Raw genomic sequence first — 14,035 nt, 5'->3', positions numbered from 1 at the left:
TCTCAAAGCCCACTCCCATAGTGACACAGTTCCTTCAACAAGGCCACACCTACTAATAGTGCCATACCCTGGGCCAAGCATATTCAAACCACTCCTAATCCAATTGGTGACTGAGTTTACAATGTAACCTTTTAAAAATAACCCACTTGTGTTACTACTCTGATGACCCTTGAGTTTCCTTTCTCTTTGTAAATGTTAGCCCTAGAAGAGAACCTTGAGTTCAGTCTTTTCTCTGGCTTCCATGACAATGGACATCTACCTTCTGACTTAATGTTTTTGGTGATTATTCAGTCTCCATGTCTGCTAGTTCCAAATCAGCTAACCCTGAAAACTGGAAAAAAATCTCATCCATGCTAAATTTTTTTCCTTATTACTGTCATCTAAACAATATAGCAGAGCAACTGTTAGCATTCACATTATGTGAGGTACTGACACCTAACTGGAGATCCTTTAAAGCATGTAGGAGGCCTGCTGAGATGGTTCAGTGTGTGAAAGGGCTTGCCTTACAAGCCTGACAACCGAGTTCCATCCCCAGAGCCCACAGTGGAAGGAGAGAACCAACTCCCCAAAAGCTGTCCTCAGACTTTCATCCACATACATTCTGTGATACATGCCTCTGTCTTGTCTGTCTTTCACACACATGCACACATTAAATATGATAATATGAAACATTAGATGGGTGTGTGTAGTTAAATACTATGCTGTTTTGAATGAGAGATTTGAGCATCTGTGGATTTTGGTATCCTTGGGGATCTTAGATCCAGTTCCCTGTGGCTAACAAAGGATGGTTTTAATAAGCCGAGTTCCTGGGCAGACCGTTTAATTATTAAATGTCCCTGGTTATTAGGAATTTATTTTTGGTTTTTATGTAAATGAAAACTTTATAATTTCCAGGGACTATGAATTCCTCCTATAGGAATCACCTTGTGTCACCGTGTGTCAACTTTAAATTATGTTATTTTGTCTTTTCTTTGGTAAATGCTTTCTCTTTGAATTACCAGAATTGAATGGAAGTTTTAAGTCACAATGTAATTGCTGTGAACTGAGGGATTCTTTCCAGAGAATTCTGGCTGGAGAGCCCAGCGGCCTTCTAGTTTCATGTACCTGTAACATTGTAACATTCTCAATAATACACAGTGAATTGTCACATGAGCGCTCTGGCTCTACAGCCTTAGAAATGTGGCTAGAGATCTCTGACTGTCTTAGAATTGTATTTCTCAGCCAGCCAGAGGTGACAGACGTAGGCAGATTTCTGTGAGTTCAAGGCCAACCTGGTGTACAGAGTGAGTTCCAAGATAGCCAGGGTTACACGGAGAAACCTTGTCTTGGAAAACAAAACAAGAATTGTATTTCTCTTGTGGAATGTTCGGTCAAGATCTTAGATCTTTTTCATGTGAACTGTTGTCATATTGGAAATTGGTGCGGTGGGTGAAAGCCAGATCCTTTAAGGGGCTCTAGATTGAGCTAGAAGTGTAGATTTGGCAGTCATGATGATAGTGGAGCTCGGCCACTCTGTGTCCCAAGTGACTGAGCTGGAGAGGACAAAGGGAACACTGTGGACAGCACTTAAGTTTATGATTCGATTAAGTGGCTTACTGATTCTGAAGAGCAGAATTGAGTTAATTTCCATTGTGTGTTTAGATGGCTGTGAGAAACCGCTTTTCTAGTTGGTTCCATTTGTTTTGTGGTTGGCTTGAGACAGCTCTTTTACTATGTAGCCCAAGCTGAACTTGAACTCATGGTCTTCCTGCCTCGACTTCACTAGTGCTGGGATTATGGGTTTGTACCACTGTGCTCAGTGGGCTGTGTCTTACTAAGTCAGAGTGGAACAAGGGAGACACATTATAGAATGCATTTAGGGTTAGACCTGCAAATGCTTATACTGAGGCAGAGCGTAGAAATTCAAATAAGCCAGGGAGACTAGGGCAACAGTTACTCTTAAAGCTGATGTCAGCTTTACACATTCTCTACCCAGTATTATTTTCAGCTTCCCCAGGGATTCCCATTGTGGCTGTGCACTGATAACCTGAATTTACCCGGCCGTTTGTGGAGTCTCTTTCCGTCTCCACTTTTTATTCACTTCCTATTTAGAAGGCTTCGGTGACTCCCCTGCTTTCAGAACAAATGATTTAGCGAAGTCAGGTCTTTCTAAACCGTCATCCCCTTGTCTCCCTGCTCCATCTTCGAGGAGACCTCATAGGACGAGAAATTCGTGTATGCGTGGGGCTCCAAGCTGAAGAATCTAGAAATGATGCTGGTTAACCAAAATAAGCGATCGGGGTTCTTTAACAGCCAGGTTTATTAGTACAGACATTACCCTGAGAATTACAGTAAAACGATCACTCCACTGTTGATTAAAATTTTTATTAAAGTACATGTTGACTCTATATTGAGGCTTTTTTTTTTTTTTAACCTCTGAAGACGCTGTTTGTGTGGGAAACGAGCATGTATACAGAATGGTTATAAGGTAATGCGGTAAACATTAGAAATAATGTGTGCTACCATGTAGATATTTAATAGATGTTCGATGCTATTATTTCACTTGAAATCTAATTTTAAAGGAGTGCTCTATTCTAACTGCACCGCCTCCTACTTCTCCTCATGTTCTAGTTCTAGTCAGTCTGGGACGCCTGCTGTTCCCTAAGCGCCTGTAATGTTCTTACTAATGCTAATTCCCTGCCTGGGGCTCCATTTGCTCATGTACCTCAAGTTTCTTTCCATTGACATCTGTATTCATCCTGAGCTTAAAAGCTGCCTTTTCAGGAGCCTTTCCTGGCTGCTCTAGTTGAATGCTCTCTGCGTGTTCTCTGTTACTTCATAGTCCTGATTTCACTTAGAGCGCCTTGTCAGATGAAATTGGTTTTGCTTTTTAGTTTTAGCTATCTATGTGTCTCTTACCTACTTAAGATTTGTGTATTAGAGACCCAAGCCTAAACCTTACACCGACCGGGTTGGTGCTCAGTAAACATGAGTTAGAGTAAAGCGGGTAACTATGCCTTCATTCTTAAAGGTGGATAGTAAGGAAAGTTTTTTATAATGCTACCATACTGTACTGTCCTCATTGAGGTTTCCACCTGAAAAGCTTTAGTGGAACACCAACCCTGTTACTTTAAGAAAGATTTAAAGAAAAAGAAAGAAAGAAAGACCTCATTTGGCCTTCTCAATCGGCTTAGTATGGGGCCCTTAATGATCTGATTTGCCTCCAGACAGCAGATGCGCACTGTTAGGACAGATGTATTTCTGATTCCGAACGCTGTCCAGTTCTCAGGGCTTGGAGGAGTAAGATTGACTCTGAATGGGAGTGCATCTCTTTGTCTTCAGTGTTGTGCTGATTTTTTCCCCCCTTTACAACAATCAAAAGACCTCTTTGTGACATGAAGTAAATAGACACTTCCCTTTGGGCTCTGTACTAGGTTAGAATAGCATCATTCAGCAGTGAGCCATCTGTCTGTAGTGGGCATCCTGGTTCTGCCACTCGGCTTTGTATTGTCTCTGCGTATCCACGCCGTCATCTGTAACTTGAGCAACTCGATTGCGTGCACCACTGACTTGCCAGGACACGTTTGAGCTGCTAAAAAATAATCGTTATTTATTGAGCTGAACTGGTGGAACATACCGGTAGGCCCAGTATTCAAGAGGTAGAGGCAGGAGGGTCAGGAGTTCAAGGTCAGCCTTGGCTGCATAGGCAGTTTGAAGTTAGAACGGTCTATATGAGACTTTGTCTCAAAGAGCTAAAACCAGTTATGTATGTATGTATGTATGTATGTATGTATGTATGTATGTATGTATGTTTTTAGTCTTTCAAGACAGGGTTTCTTTATGTAGCTTTGTCTGTTCTTTAGACCAAGCTGTCCTGTCTCAAGTCTCCTGAGTGCTGGGACTAAAGGTGTTTGCCCTCACGCCCCGCTCTTTTTGTGGCCAAGTATATTGATTCTTTTGTTGTCGTTCTATAGTTCCGTGTATGTCTCAGTCGTTGTGTTCTAGTTGTGGCAGGGAGTTTATGCAAGGATTTTATCTCCAGAGTGCTGCATCTGGGCAGGGTGTCATGTCTGCATGGGAAGTGGGGCACTGGTACACTTCGGGGGTTAGCTGAATACTAAGGTCTGATATTGAGTTCTGAAGGACGTTAATGGTTCCGCTTGCACACTTAATAACGTGGTCTTTGTGTGCTTCTTGCATTAACTTAGCAAGCGTTTGTTGAGTAAAGGTTTCTCTTGGTGTTCATGCTCCATTTCCTGGAAGCAGGTCTTTGCTGCTTAAAAGATGCTTCTGTCTTTAAAACTAAAACATGGGGGTAAATGCTAAAGCGGTATGTTCAAGACTATCAGACACGAAGTTATTTTCTTGCTAAAACTTCATGACAATTCTTGAAGCCTTATGAGAGGAACTGGCGTACAGCTTTTCATGTTGGGAAATGTTAGTTCAGAGATGGTTTCGGTCTCCTTCCGGTCAGGCAGATGTGAAGCTGTGTGTGCAGTCAGTCCACGGACATCATGGGCCATCCTCAACTTCTCTCGCTTGGTTTTACAAAGGGAGTGTCGTCGTGCTCTTGTCACTTCTGCATAGCGACAGAGATTTCACATCCGGGTTTTCTTTTTGTGTTCTTTAGTTGCTTTGGGGTTTAATGAAAGGTAATTTCAGACATGTGTTTTCTACTTCTGATACAAAGATGACGACCATTTTATTTCTCTTGAGTAGACGTATGCCCCAGGAGTAAGAAATCAAATCTGGGGGTTGGGGATTTAGCTCAGTGGTAGAGCGCTTGCCTAGGAAGCGCAAGGCCCTGGGTTCAGTCCCCAGCTCCGAAAAAAAGAAAAAGAAAAAAAGAAAAAAAAAAAAGAAAGAAATCAAATCTGAGTTTTGGTTGGTAGATGGTTTGTACAGTGTTTATAGAGACCACATTTGTATTATATTAGCAGAGTTGTTTTAATGACTTAGTAAATGAGGTTAGAAGATGTATTTCTTTAAATATCATCGTTTTAAAAAATACTCTTCATAGTTAAAACTAGATTAGATTTCTAAGGGCTTTCTTTTTATTACTATGCCTTCATTTATTTTGGTACCATCTGTAGTGGCTTGTAATCTATTAGCAGTATTCGCTTGGGTAAGTTCCAGTGTCCTATCCAAATATTAACCACTCCTGACCCAGTCTAGAACCCTATGAGACAGGGTAGTTCTGGAATTGAAGTGACCTCAATTACAAGATAAGATGATAGCTCCTGCCCCCTCCATGGGGTTATTGAAAGGTTTGGTTGAGATAAGGTAACTGACATGGGGCCTGACACCAGAAACAGTGCCCAGTGCAAGTGTGAGGGGCTTCCCGCTTTAACTGCTTTGTCCCCGTGTATGCAGGTGTCCTAGCAGTGGCTGCACTTTTGTTTCATTGTATCAAAGTTGAATCCAGAGTAAACTTCTCTGTGAAAGAGACCTTGTTTGTTTGTTTGTTTTCTTTACTGTGACATCATTGGCACTAAGCCTTTGACCTATGCTAAATGCTTGATAAGTAGTTGATGGATGAATGAATTTGCTTGAATAAATTTAGAGGGTGCCTTTGATGTTTATAGATATCAGATGAGCTCAGGTGAAATTAAATCATTAAAAAATATATTTGGTCAGTATAGATGGCTCAGTGAATAAAGGCACCTGTTGCCAAGCTTGACCTGAGTTTAATCCTCAGAACCCATAAAGTGAGAGGAGAGAACTGGTCTCCACAAATTGCCTTCTGATTTTTACATTTAATCCTTATAAAACAAACAAACAACAAACAAACAAACAAACAAACAAAAAACTGGGTGAAGTGGCTTACACGTTAAATCCCCAGCACTTGGGAAACAGAGGCAGGTGTATTTCTTGTGAGTTTGTGGCCAGCCTGGTCTACAGAGTTCCAGGACAGCCAGGGCTGTATAATGAGACAAGAAAACAACAGAATAAAACAAAAACAACAGAATAAAACAAAATACAAAAAAATCCAAACTTTTTTTTTTTTTCCTTTTCTTTTTTTCGGAGCTGGGACCGAACCCAGGGCCTTGTGCTCGTTAGGCAAGCGCTCTACCGCTGAGCCAAATCCCCAACCCCCCAAACTTTTATTAAGGGTCTGAGGAGATGGGTCTGTCAGAAAGGTGCTTGCTGGCCTGTGAGCATGAGATGTGAATTTAGATTGTCAGCACCCATGTCCAACACTGAACTCGGTGTCACATGTCCTTAATCCACATGACTGAGAAAGCAGAGAGATCCCTGCAGCTCATTAAACAGCCAGCTCAGCCAAATCAGAGAACTCCAGGTCCAGTGAGAAACCCTGAATCAAAACCCTAAAGGAGAGAGTAATTGAGGAAGACACCCAACGTTGACCTCTGACCTCCCCCATGTACACCTGTACCTGTATACCACACACAAGAACACTCAATTATATGCAGGTTCTGTTCTGGGCATTGGGTGTGTGGCGGTCATAAAGACTCAGGCTGGATAGTTGGCTCAGCAGTTAAGAGGACTTCCTCTGCTTACACAGCACAAAAGTTTGATTCCCAGCACCCACACTGGGGGAGGCCGAGCTTACAACTGCCTGTGACTCCAGCCCTGGGAGATTAGACACCATCCCTGACGTCCTTAGTTACACACACACACACACACACACACACACACACACACACACACACACACACAAAATGAATCTCTTAAAAAAAAAAAAGACTCAAGATCTTATTCTCATAAAACCTTGTATCTTAGATGGAGGAGGGGTTTGGAAGAAGGGCAGTAAAGTCGCCCAGGTCTGAAGTGTTGTAGGACTGAGGGGGCATCTGTGGGAGCAGGACTGCTGCTTTAGTTGGGGTGCTGGGTGCATGTCTCTAAGGAACGTGTCAGTCATCTGAACTGGAACAGCAGTGATGATGCCTTCGATTCTCATCCTGGGGCTTGAGTAATGGTGCTGGGGCCTTGACACCAAGTTTCACATGTGTGAGATTTGCAGCCTGCCCTCTTCGCTCACTTTAGTAAAACGTAACGTAAAACAACATTGGTTTTCTAAAATTTTCCCTAGAGCATTTCTCTGGTTTCCCCTCCTAGTACGCTTCCCACTTTCAAAAATGCTGAGCACGGGCCTGGGGATTTAGCTCAGTGGTAGAGCGCTTACCTAGGAAGCGCAAGGCCCTGGGTTCGGTCCCCAGCTCCGAAAAAAAGAACCAAAAAAAAAAAAAAAAAATGCTAAGCACTCAGAATCCTATTTCTCAGGAGAAAAATTCTTTCGAAGAGCTTAAAACGGGACGCCTCTGAATGAGGTTACAGTTCGGTATTACGCCACGAAATCTGAGGCGGTCTTCAGTGTGGCTAGTTTGACTGTATGCTTGCCCTTGCTGTTGTCAACTCTGATAGCAAATGTGTTTGTTCTTTGTAATGGCGGAGTCCTCACCCTAAGAAACAGGACGAGGGAAAGCAAAAGAGACTCGCAGGACTTTAAATGTAATCATCTCTTGGGATGGAATTCCTGCAAACCTTGCCGTTCTGACTGACACTTTGAAAGGACGGTACTCAGATGCCCTGTGTTAGGAAGCAGGAAGGTGTATTTGCTATGTCCAGTTCTGAGCCTTTAACTTAACCGTGGGGTGTTTCATTACATGGGCTTGGTAGATACTGTTTTAAGTTAGTCTCTCAGTGTGCATATCTTTCACAACTTAAGGCATTAATAATTTATTCAGGATATATAGGTAATTTTTTTGTGCTTTAATGCAAGGTCTTCTGTTTAATGGATTGGAATTCTGTTGGTGATTAATATATTGCTTTTTGTGGTTTAGGGGTTTGCCTATAATCCTTTTCATCTTCCTTTTAATAGAACATCATGACGACAGAGAAGAGTTTAGCGGCTGAAGCCGAGAATTCTCAGCACCAGAAGGAAGAAGGTGAGGGAGCCACAAACTCAGGCCAGCAAGAAAGTCAGCTGGAGGAGGCTTCCCAAGCGGCAGCAGCTGAGGGCAGTAATCAGGGTGAGCAGAAGCTGAAAGCGTCCAATGGGGACACCCCAACACATGAAGACTTGACCAAGAACAAGGAGCGGACATCAGAAAGCAGAGGCCTGTCGCGACTGCTCTCCTCATTCCTCAAAAGGCCCAAGTCTCAGGTCTCTGAAGAAGAAGGCCGAGAAGTAGAGTCGGAGAGAGAGAAAGGCGAAGGAGAACAAAAGGAGACGGAACTGGGAACCAGCCTCGATGAAGACGTCATTTTAAAAGCCCCCATTGCAGCTCCTGAACCTGAGCTCAAAACAGACCCATCTTTGGATCTCCATTCATTAAGCAGTATAGAAACACAGGTAAGGCGTGTGCCTGGGGGTGTGTGTGTGTGATATAATGAAGATTCATTAGATGCTGCCCTTTCCATAGAAGAATATTTGGCTTTGTTTCTTTTGAGCCAGTTGATTTAGGCATTGATAAGATAAATAACACCAAGAGCTTCTCCTCTAAAGAAATTAATGTCATCAGTTGAAACCCGACTTTACTTCATAAGTCAAAGACATGAGAGAAAACTATCAAATGAATATTCAGTCCATACATCATCTCACCCTAACAGTGGAACACACTTGAGTTTTATTGGGAGAGCAAGAGAGGAGTGGGAGGTAGTTGAAACTTCATTTTGGGGGTTGGGGATTTAGCTCAGTGGTAGAGCACTTGCCTAGCACGCGCAAGGCCCTGGGTTCGGTCCCCAGCTCCGAAAAAAAAAAAAAAGAAAAAAAAAGTTCATTTTGGTGGAATTAGGGACAGAAGAGTGGGTTATTAGCAAGTATGGCCCTTAATGAAAGTCTTCATTAGTCCACATGATGGATTTGGGCCATCCCAGGGTATAGGCTAGCCTTGCCTGCCTTATTAACCTGTAAGGAGCACAATACTGTGAGATGCAGATAACAATGTTAATTCTATTCCTTGTGTAATAGTTTAATATTTCATTACATTTATTCATTTCTGTGTGTGCATGCATGTTTGAGCATAACGGTGTACATGTGGAAACCAGAGCACCCCTTTGGGGAGTCCTCTTTTCCCCACCATGTGGCCTTCAGGAATCAGCCTCAGGTAGCCAGGCCTGGCAGCACATGCTGTTACCTGATGAGCCATCTTGTCGCCTCCCTCTGTAGTATTTATTCATACACAGCTTTGACTCTGTCACAGTGTATGCCGTTGCTGTCTTCAGACACACCAGAAGAGGGCATCAGATCCCACTACAGATGGCTGTGAGCCACCATGCGGTTGTTGGGAATTGAACTCAGGACCTCTGGAAGACCAGCCAGTGCTCTTAACCCCTGAGCCATCTCTCCAGCCCTGTCACAGTGTAAATAAGACTAAGTTGTTCCTTTGTCCAAAACACATACGAAAGCACTCGTAGTGTAACACAAACTGTCTTCTAGGAGCCTTAGTCCTTCCAGCCCGAGGGAATGCAAAGCACGAGTTATGTTCAAAATCTTACTTCTGAAGCTTCAAGTATTATCTAGTTATTAAAGTTTAAGTCCTGTGTGTACTTCAGTGAAGGGCCTAAAGGTTGGGTTATATAGTTTCATTAGACTTCTAAAATTATTACATGTGTTTCTAGGAATATTACTTGTATATTCAGAGGGCCAAAGGCCGACTTTAGGATGAAATCATAACAGGCACTAGCTGTTAGTAAGACAATATAGAAACAAGGTCCAGGCTGGGGCGATGACTCAGTGGGTGAAAGGCGTTCTGCACTAGCCTGGTGACCTGATTCAAATCCCCTAAAGCCCTCCTAAGAAGCTCAGTGTGGAAGAACAAATCTGTAATCCCAGCATTCCTTTGGCAAGTTGGGAAGTGGAGACAGGAGACTCAACTGGAAGCTTGTGGCGGGTCAGTTAGCTTAGAGTGAATAGTGCAGTGGGAGAAACAAGGGAGACTCTGCCTCTAAGGTAGATACCAAGAACCAGCTCCTTAAAGTTGTCCTCTGACTTACATGTGTGTGTGCTCACACATATGCATGACCACACACACATACATACACACACACACACACACACACACACACACACACACACACACACATATAAAGAAGATTCACTATGTAATAGTTATGAATGAGATCTATGGGATCAAGCTAGGGACTGCATAGAAATCACAGGAAAATGATATGTGCTTGCAGGACAACTATTTTACTGACTGATCCATCTCCCCAGCCTCATCTATCAGGCCTGTCATTCATTCATTCATTCATTCATTCATTCATTCATTCATTCATTTATGAAGGTCTTGCAATGTAGGCCTGGGTAGCCTGGAAATAGCTCTGTAGACCAGGCTTGCCCTTAACTCACAGAGATCTCCCTGTCTCTTCTCCTGAGTGCGGGAGACTAAAGGCGTGCACCTGTGCCCCAGGACCCATCAATTAGTTTTAAATGCTTGCTTGCTTGTTTGTTTAGTCAGTCAGTCATTCAAAACTAATTATTAAAAACCTACTGCGGCTCTTGCTCTCTCTTGCTCCTCTCTTTCTCTCTTTCTTTTACCCTTTTCCCCCTTTGTCCCTCTTTTCTCATCCCCCCCCCCACTTCTCTCCATGTGCTCATGGCTGGCTTCTACTCCTCTCCTATCTCTCTCTCTCTCTCTCTCTCTCTCTGTCTGCCCTACTACCCTCTTAACTCCCCTCCCCATGCTCTGAATAAACTCTATTCTGAAAGAGAGAAAGAAAGAAAGAGAGAAAGAAAACCTACTGTGTACACCAGGTTCTAGGATAGTGTGTACCTTGAGAAGTTACAAACTATAAATGGCAGGACAGTGTGGTGGCTCAGAGGGTGAAGTGTTTGCTGCTGCAAGCCTGATGACCACCCACATGAAGGTGGGAGGAGCAGCAGACGGCTTGTTGGTATAAGAAATAGTCCAGTGGCTGGGACGGATAGAATAGCTCATGAAGGCCTCTCTGAGGCTATTACAAGCCTGTCAGCCATTCCCGAATCTGGTATAGCAAGCAAGCAATTCAGTCTCTTCTTTTTTATATATAAATGTCGATCATGTATTGATTTGGAAGAAGAAAAATTCACATAATTTAGTTAAAACTCTCAATAGATTTATTATGTTGAAAATAAGAAAATAGTCCAGTGGGACTGGCAACCCACACAGGCTCACAGCCATCTGTAATGTGATCCGATACCCTCTTCTGGTGTATCTGAAGACAGCTACTCATATAAATAAAGTAAATAAAATCTAAAAAATAAAATAAGTAAAAGACAAAACAAACTACAAAAAGTCAGTAAGAAAATGTGGTTCAAAACATTCTCTGACTTTTGGGGCTGGAGAGATGGCTCAGCACTGGCTGTTCTTCCAGAGGTCCTGAGTTCGATTCCCAGCCACCACGTGGTGGCTCACAACCATCTTATGCCCTCTTCTGGTGTGTCTGAAGACAGCTACAGTGTACTCACATAAATAAAATAAATAGATAGATATTTTCTGACTTTGCTGTGTTGCGTGAGGATTTAATGGGTTGCCGGAGAGGCCGACCTCAGTCTTCCTCTTCCTTCCTTCAGCCTTGTTTGGATGTTCCAAGGCAGAGTGACAGTGTTTAGCCTGGTACCTTCATGTGCTTAATGCAGAGATGTAGAAGATGAGAAGGCCTCATGAACTTTTAGCTGTATGTAAAGCCTGTGACAAATCACTTTACCTTCAGTCCACAAAGTGACCTTGCTAAAGCTGACGATCACAGAAGAGGGACAACAAGAACTTGATGAGCACCATATTATATAACTCGGAGAGCAGGGGATTGGTGTCCCACAGTCACTGACCAATTTGATAGGATTCCACCTGAACATCTTTAGATAAATCATAATACCTTTTAGAAAGATATGATATAGGTAATATAATTCAAATTATTTTTGCTTTGATAGTTTTTTTTTTTCTGTTCCTATCTTTATCGGTGGGGGTGCTGTATTATTTACGATAGGTGGTAGTGTGTGGCTTGTTTTTGAGTACTTTTTCAGTGACTTAGTGTCATGGATGTGTAGCCAGCTCAGGAGGAACACAGAGAGGACCCGGATTCGGAAACGAAGGAAGGAGAAGGGATTGAGGAGTGCTCTGGAACGGAGGTGAAAGAGGACCCAGAATCAAGAGCAGAGAGAGAGCCCGAGACCTCCCAGAAGCCCATCAGGAGACACAGGAACATGCATTGCAAGGTCTCCCTGTTGGACGACACAGTCTACGAATGCGTTGTGGAGGTGAGTCCTTTTAATCCCGGAGGTCAGAGCGCTCACAGTCGCCTCGAGTGGGGCTGCTACACACAAGGCCACCCCGAGGGCATTCTGTGGGTGGAAATGTTGGCAGTGGCTTTCTGGAAATGAAGTGACAGGAAAGTCATGAGTTTTATTTTTTCCTCCCTGAATCTGTCAAGATCTGGGGACTTAAAGACATTTTTTTTTCAAAAGTAAGTATGTATGTATGTATGTATGTATGTATAACCAAATCTTCCAAAATAGTCTGAATTTCCAGCTATCCTGTAATTATGTTTGAAAAGCACCTGCCATGCAGCTACGAGTTCACATTCCTAGAACCCACACAAAGCTGGCTGCATTAGTGTCTATAATCCTTGTCCTCTTGCAAGGAGGTGAGCACAGAGACAGGAGAGTTCCAGTAAGTTGGTGAGCAGAATGCCTGGTGTAAGAAGTGATGGTTCCCTCTTTCAAATAAGTTACAAGGCAAGGGACTGACACCTAAGGTTGTTTTCTGGCCCACATGCATGCTGTGGAATCACACACACACTCACATACATACATGTTGTGTGTACATACATAAACATACAGAGAGAGAGAGAGACAGAGACAGAGGTCAAATAAATAAATACTTTAAAAGGAAGTTACATGGCTGGAGTGATGACTTAGATCATTTGCTGTCCTCGCAGAGAACTGAGTTTGGTTCCCAGTACCATATGGGCATATGATGGCCTACAGCTGTCTATGACTCCTGTCCCAGGGGATCCATCCACTTACATCCATACATCCATTTATATCCAGGGGACATCCACTTACAGCCTCCTCAGGTACCTGCAAACAGGTGATGCACACGAATTCATGTGGAGACACACACACACTCACATACATATACACTCACAACACACATACCCACAACACACACACACGCACACCCACACTCACACACAGGCTTTCTGTTTCTGACATTTCTATTCCCCCAGCCCCAGTCATTCATTGTATCTGATATGTCTTTAGTCCCATGAGATAGAATAAAGAAGTAAAAATTACATAATTCCATTTATATATGCACACCACTTATTAAAATCTCTCATTTTTATGAAAGAATCAGTAATTGAATAGGAATTGAATAAATGCAGGTATTTAGTTTCTTTGTTCCTTCGGGCCGAGCTGAGACCTCTGCTAACTGTTGCTCTCTAATTATGCTGTGTTTGCTGTGTGTGCAGTTATTGCAAGTACTGATGGTTCTTACGATGAAATGTACGAGTCGTGCTTGGACTTCGTTATTACTGGTCAAATCTTGTACATATGTAATGTATTCAACCACAAGCATTCTAAAATCTTACATATAGAATACAAATTATTTTTAACTTTGTGATTGTGGTGGTGCTGGGACAGGACTCCTGCGGCTTAGGCTGGGCTTCAAGTCGTCATGTAGCCTAGGATGATTTGAACTCCTAACTCCTGTCTCCTGCGTCTGTCTCCAGAATTATAGGCATGGGCTACTCTGCCTGACTCAAAGATGTTATTTCTGTAGTAAAAATATAAAGATTTGTGCAATTATAGATAGATAAAAATAGCCAGAAGTTTTCAACAAATGAGCTTTAGTAATAAAATAAATCGACTCCTTTAAGGAGTTGGATTTTGTATTTTTTTTGGAACTCCCGAATTTTGGGAATTATGAAAAAAGGGGTTAGGGAAACGTACCTGGTTTTTCAGATCACTGACCATCATTTAGGGAGAAATCAGGAAAAAAGGTGAAGAAAATGATGCCATATAAATGAGTTAATGCTGAATGAACAATTATGAAAATTACTAATAGTCATTTAAATTGATTCATTAAAAGAGGCTATGTCAAGTGTATGT

General features: G+C 42.6%; 1 protein-coding gene across 51 annotated transcripts in view; it reads left to right on the top strand.

Moving 5' to 3' along the window:
* Positions 1–14,035, top strand: part of Epb41 (erythrocyte membrane protein band 4.1) — a 154,099-nt gene that overhangs the window by 61,561 nt on the left and 78,503 nt on the right. For 26 of the 51 annotated variants that reach the window (XM_063287563.1, XM_063287556.1, XM_063287555.1 and 23 more), the window contains exons 2-3: positions 7,839–8,296; positions 11,972–12,181. In XM_063287563.1, the coding sequence (XP_063143633.1) occupies positions 12,128–12,181 (54 nt within the window). In that variant the 5' untranslated portion in view covers positions 7,839–8,296; positions 11,972–12,127. Of the gene's footprint in view, positions 1–7,822; positions 8,297–11,971; positions 12,182–14,035 lie in introns of those variants that run through there. The other 25 variants (NM_001399558.1, XM_039111260.1, XM_063287545.1 and 22 more) reach the window with 1 other exon arrangement.

The sequence above is a fragment of the Rattus norvegicus genome, chromosome 5, assembly GCF_036323735.1.
Source record: "Rattus norvegicus strain BN/NHsdMcwi chromosome 5, GRCr8, whole genome shotgun sequence".
Classification (NCBI taxonomy): Eukaryota; Metazoa; Chordata; class Mammalia; order Rodentia; family Muridae; genus Rattus; species Rattus norvegicus.
Note: the sequence above shows the minus strand (reverse complement) of the source record. Positions and strands in the feature narration are given on the sequence as shown.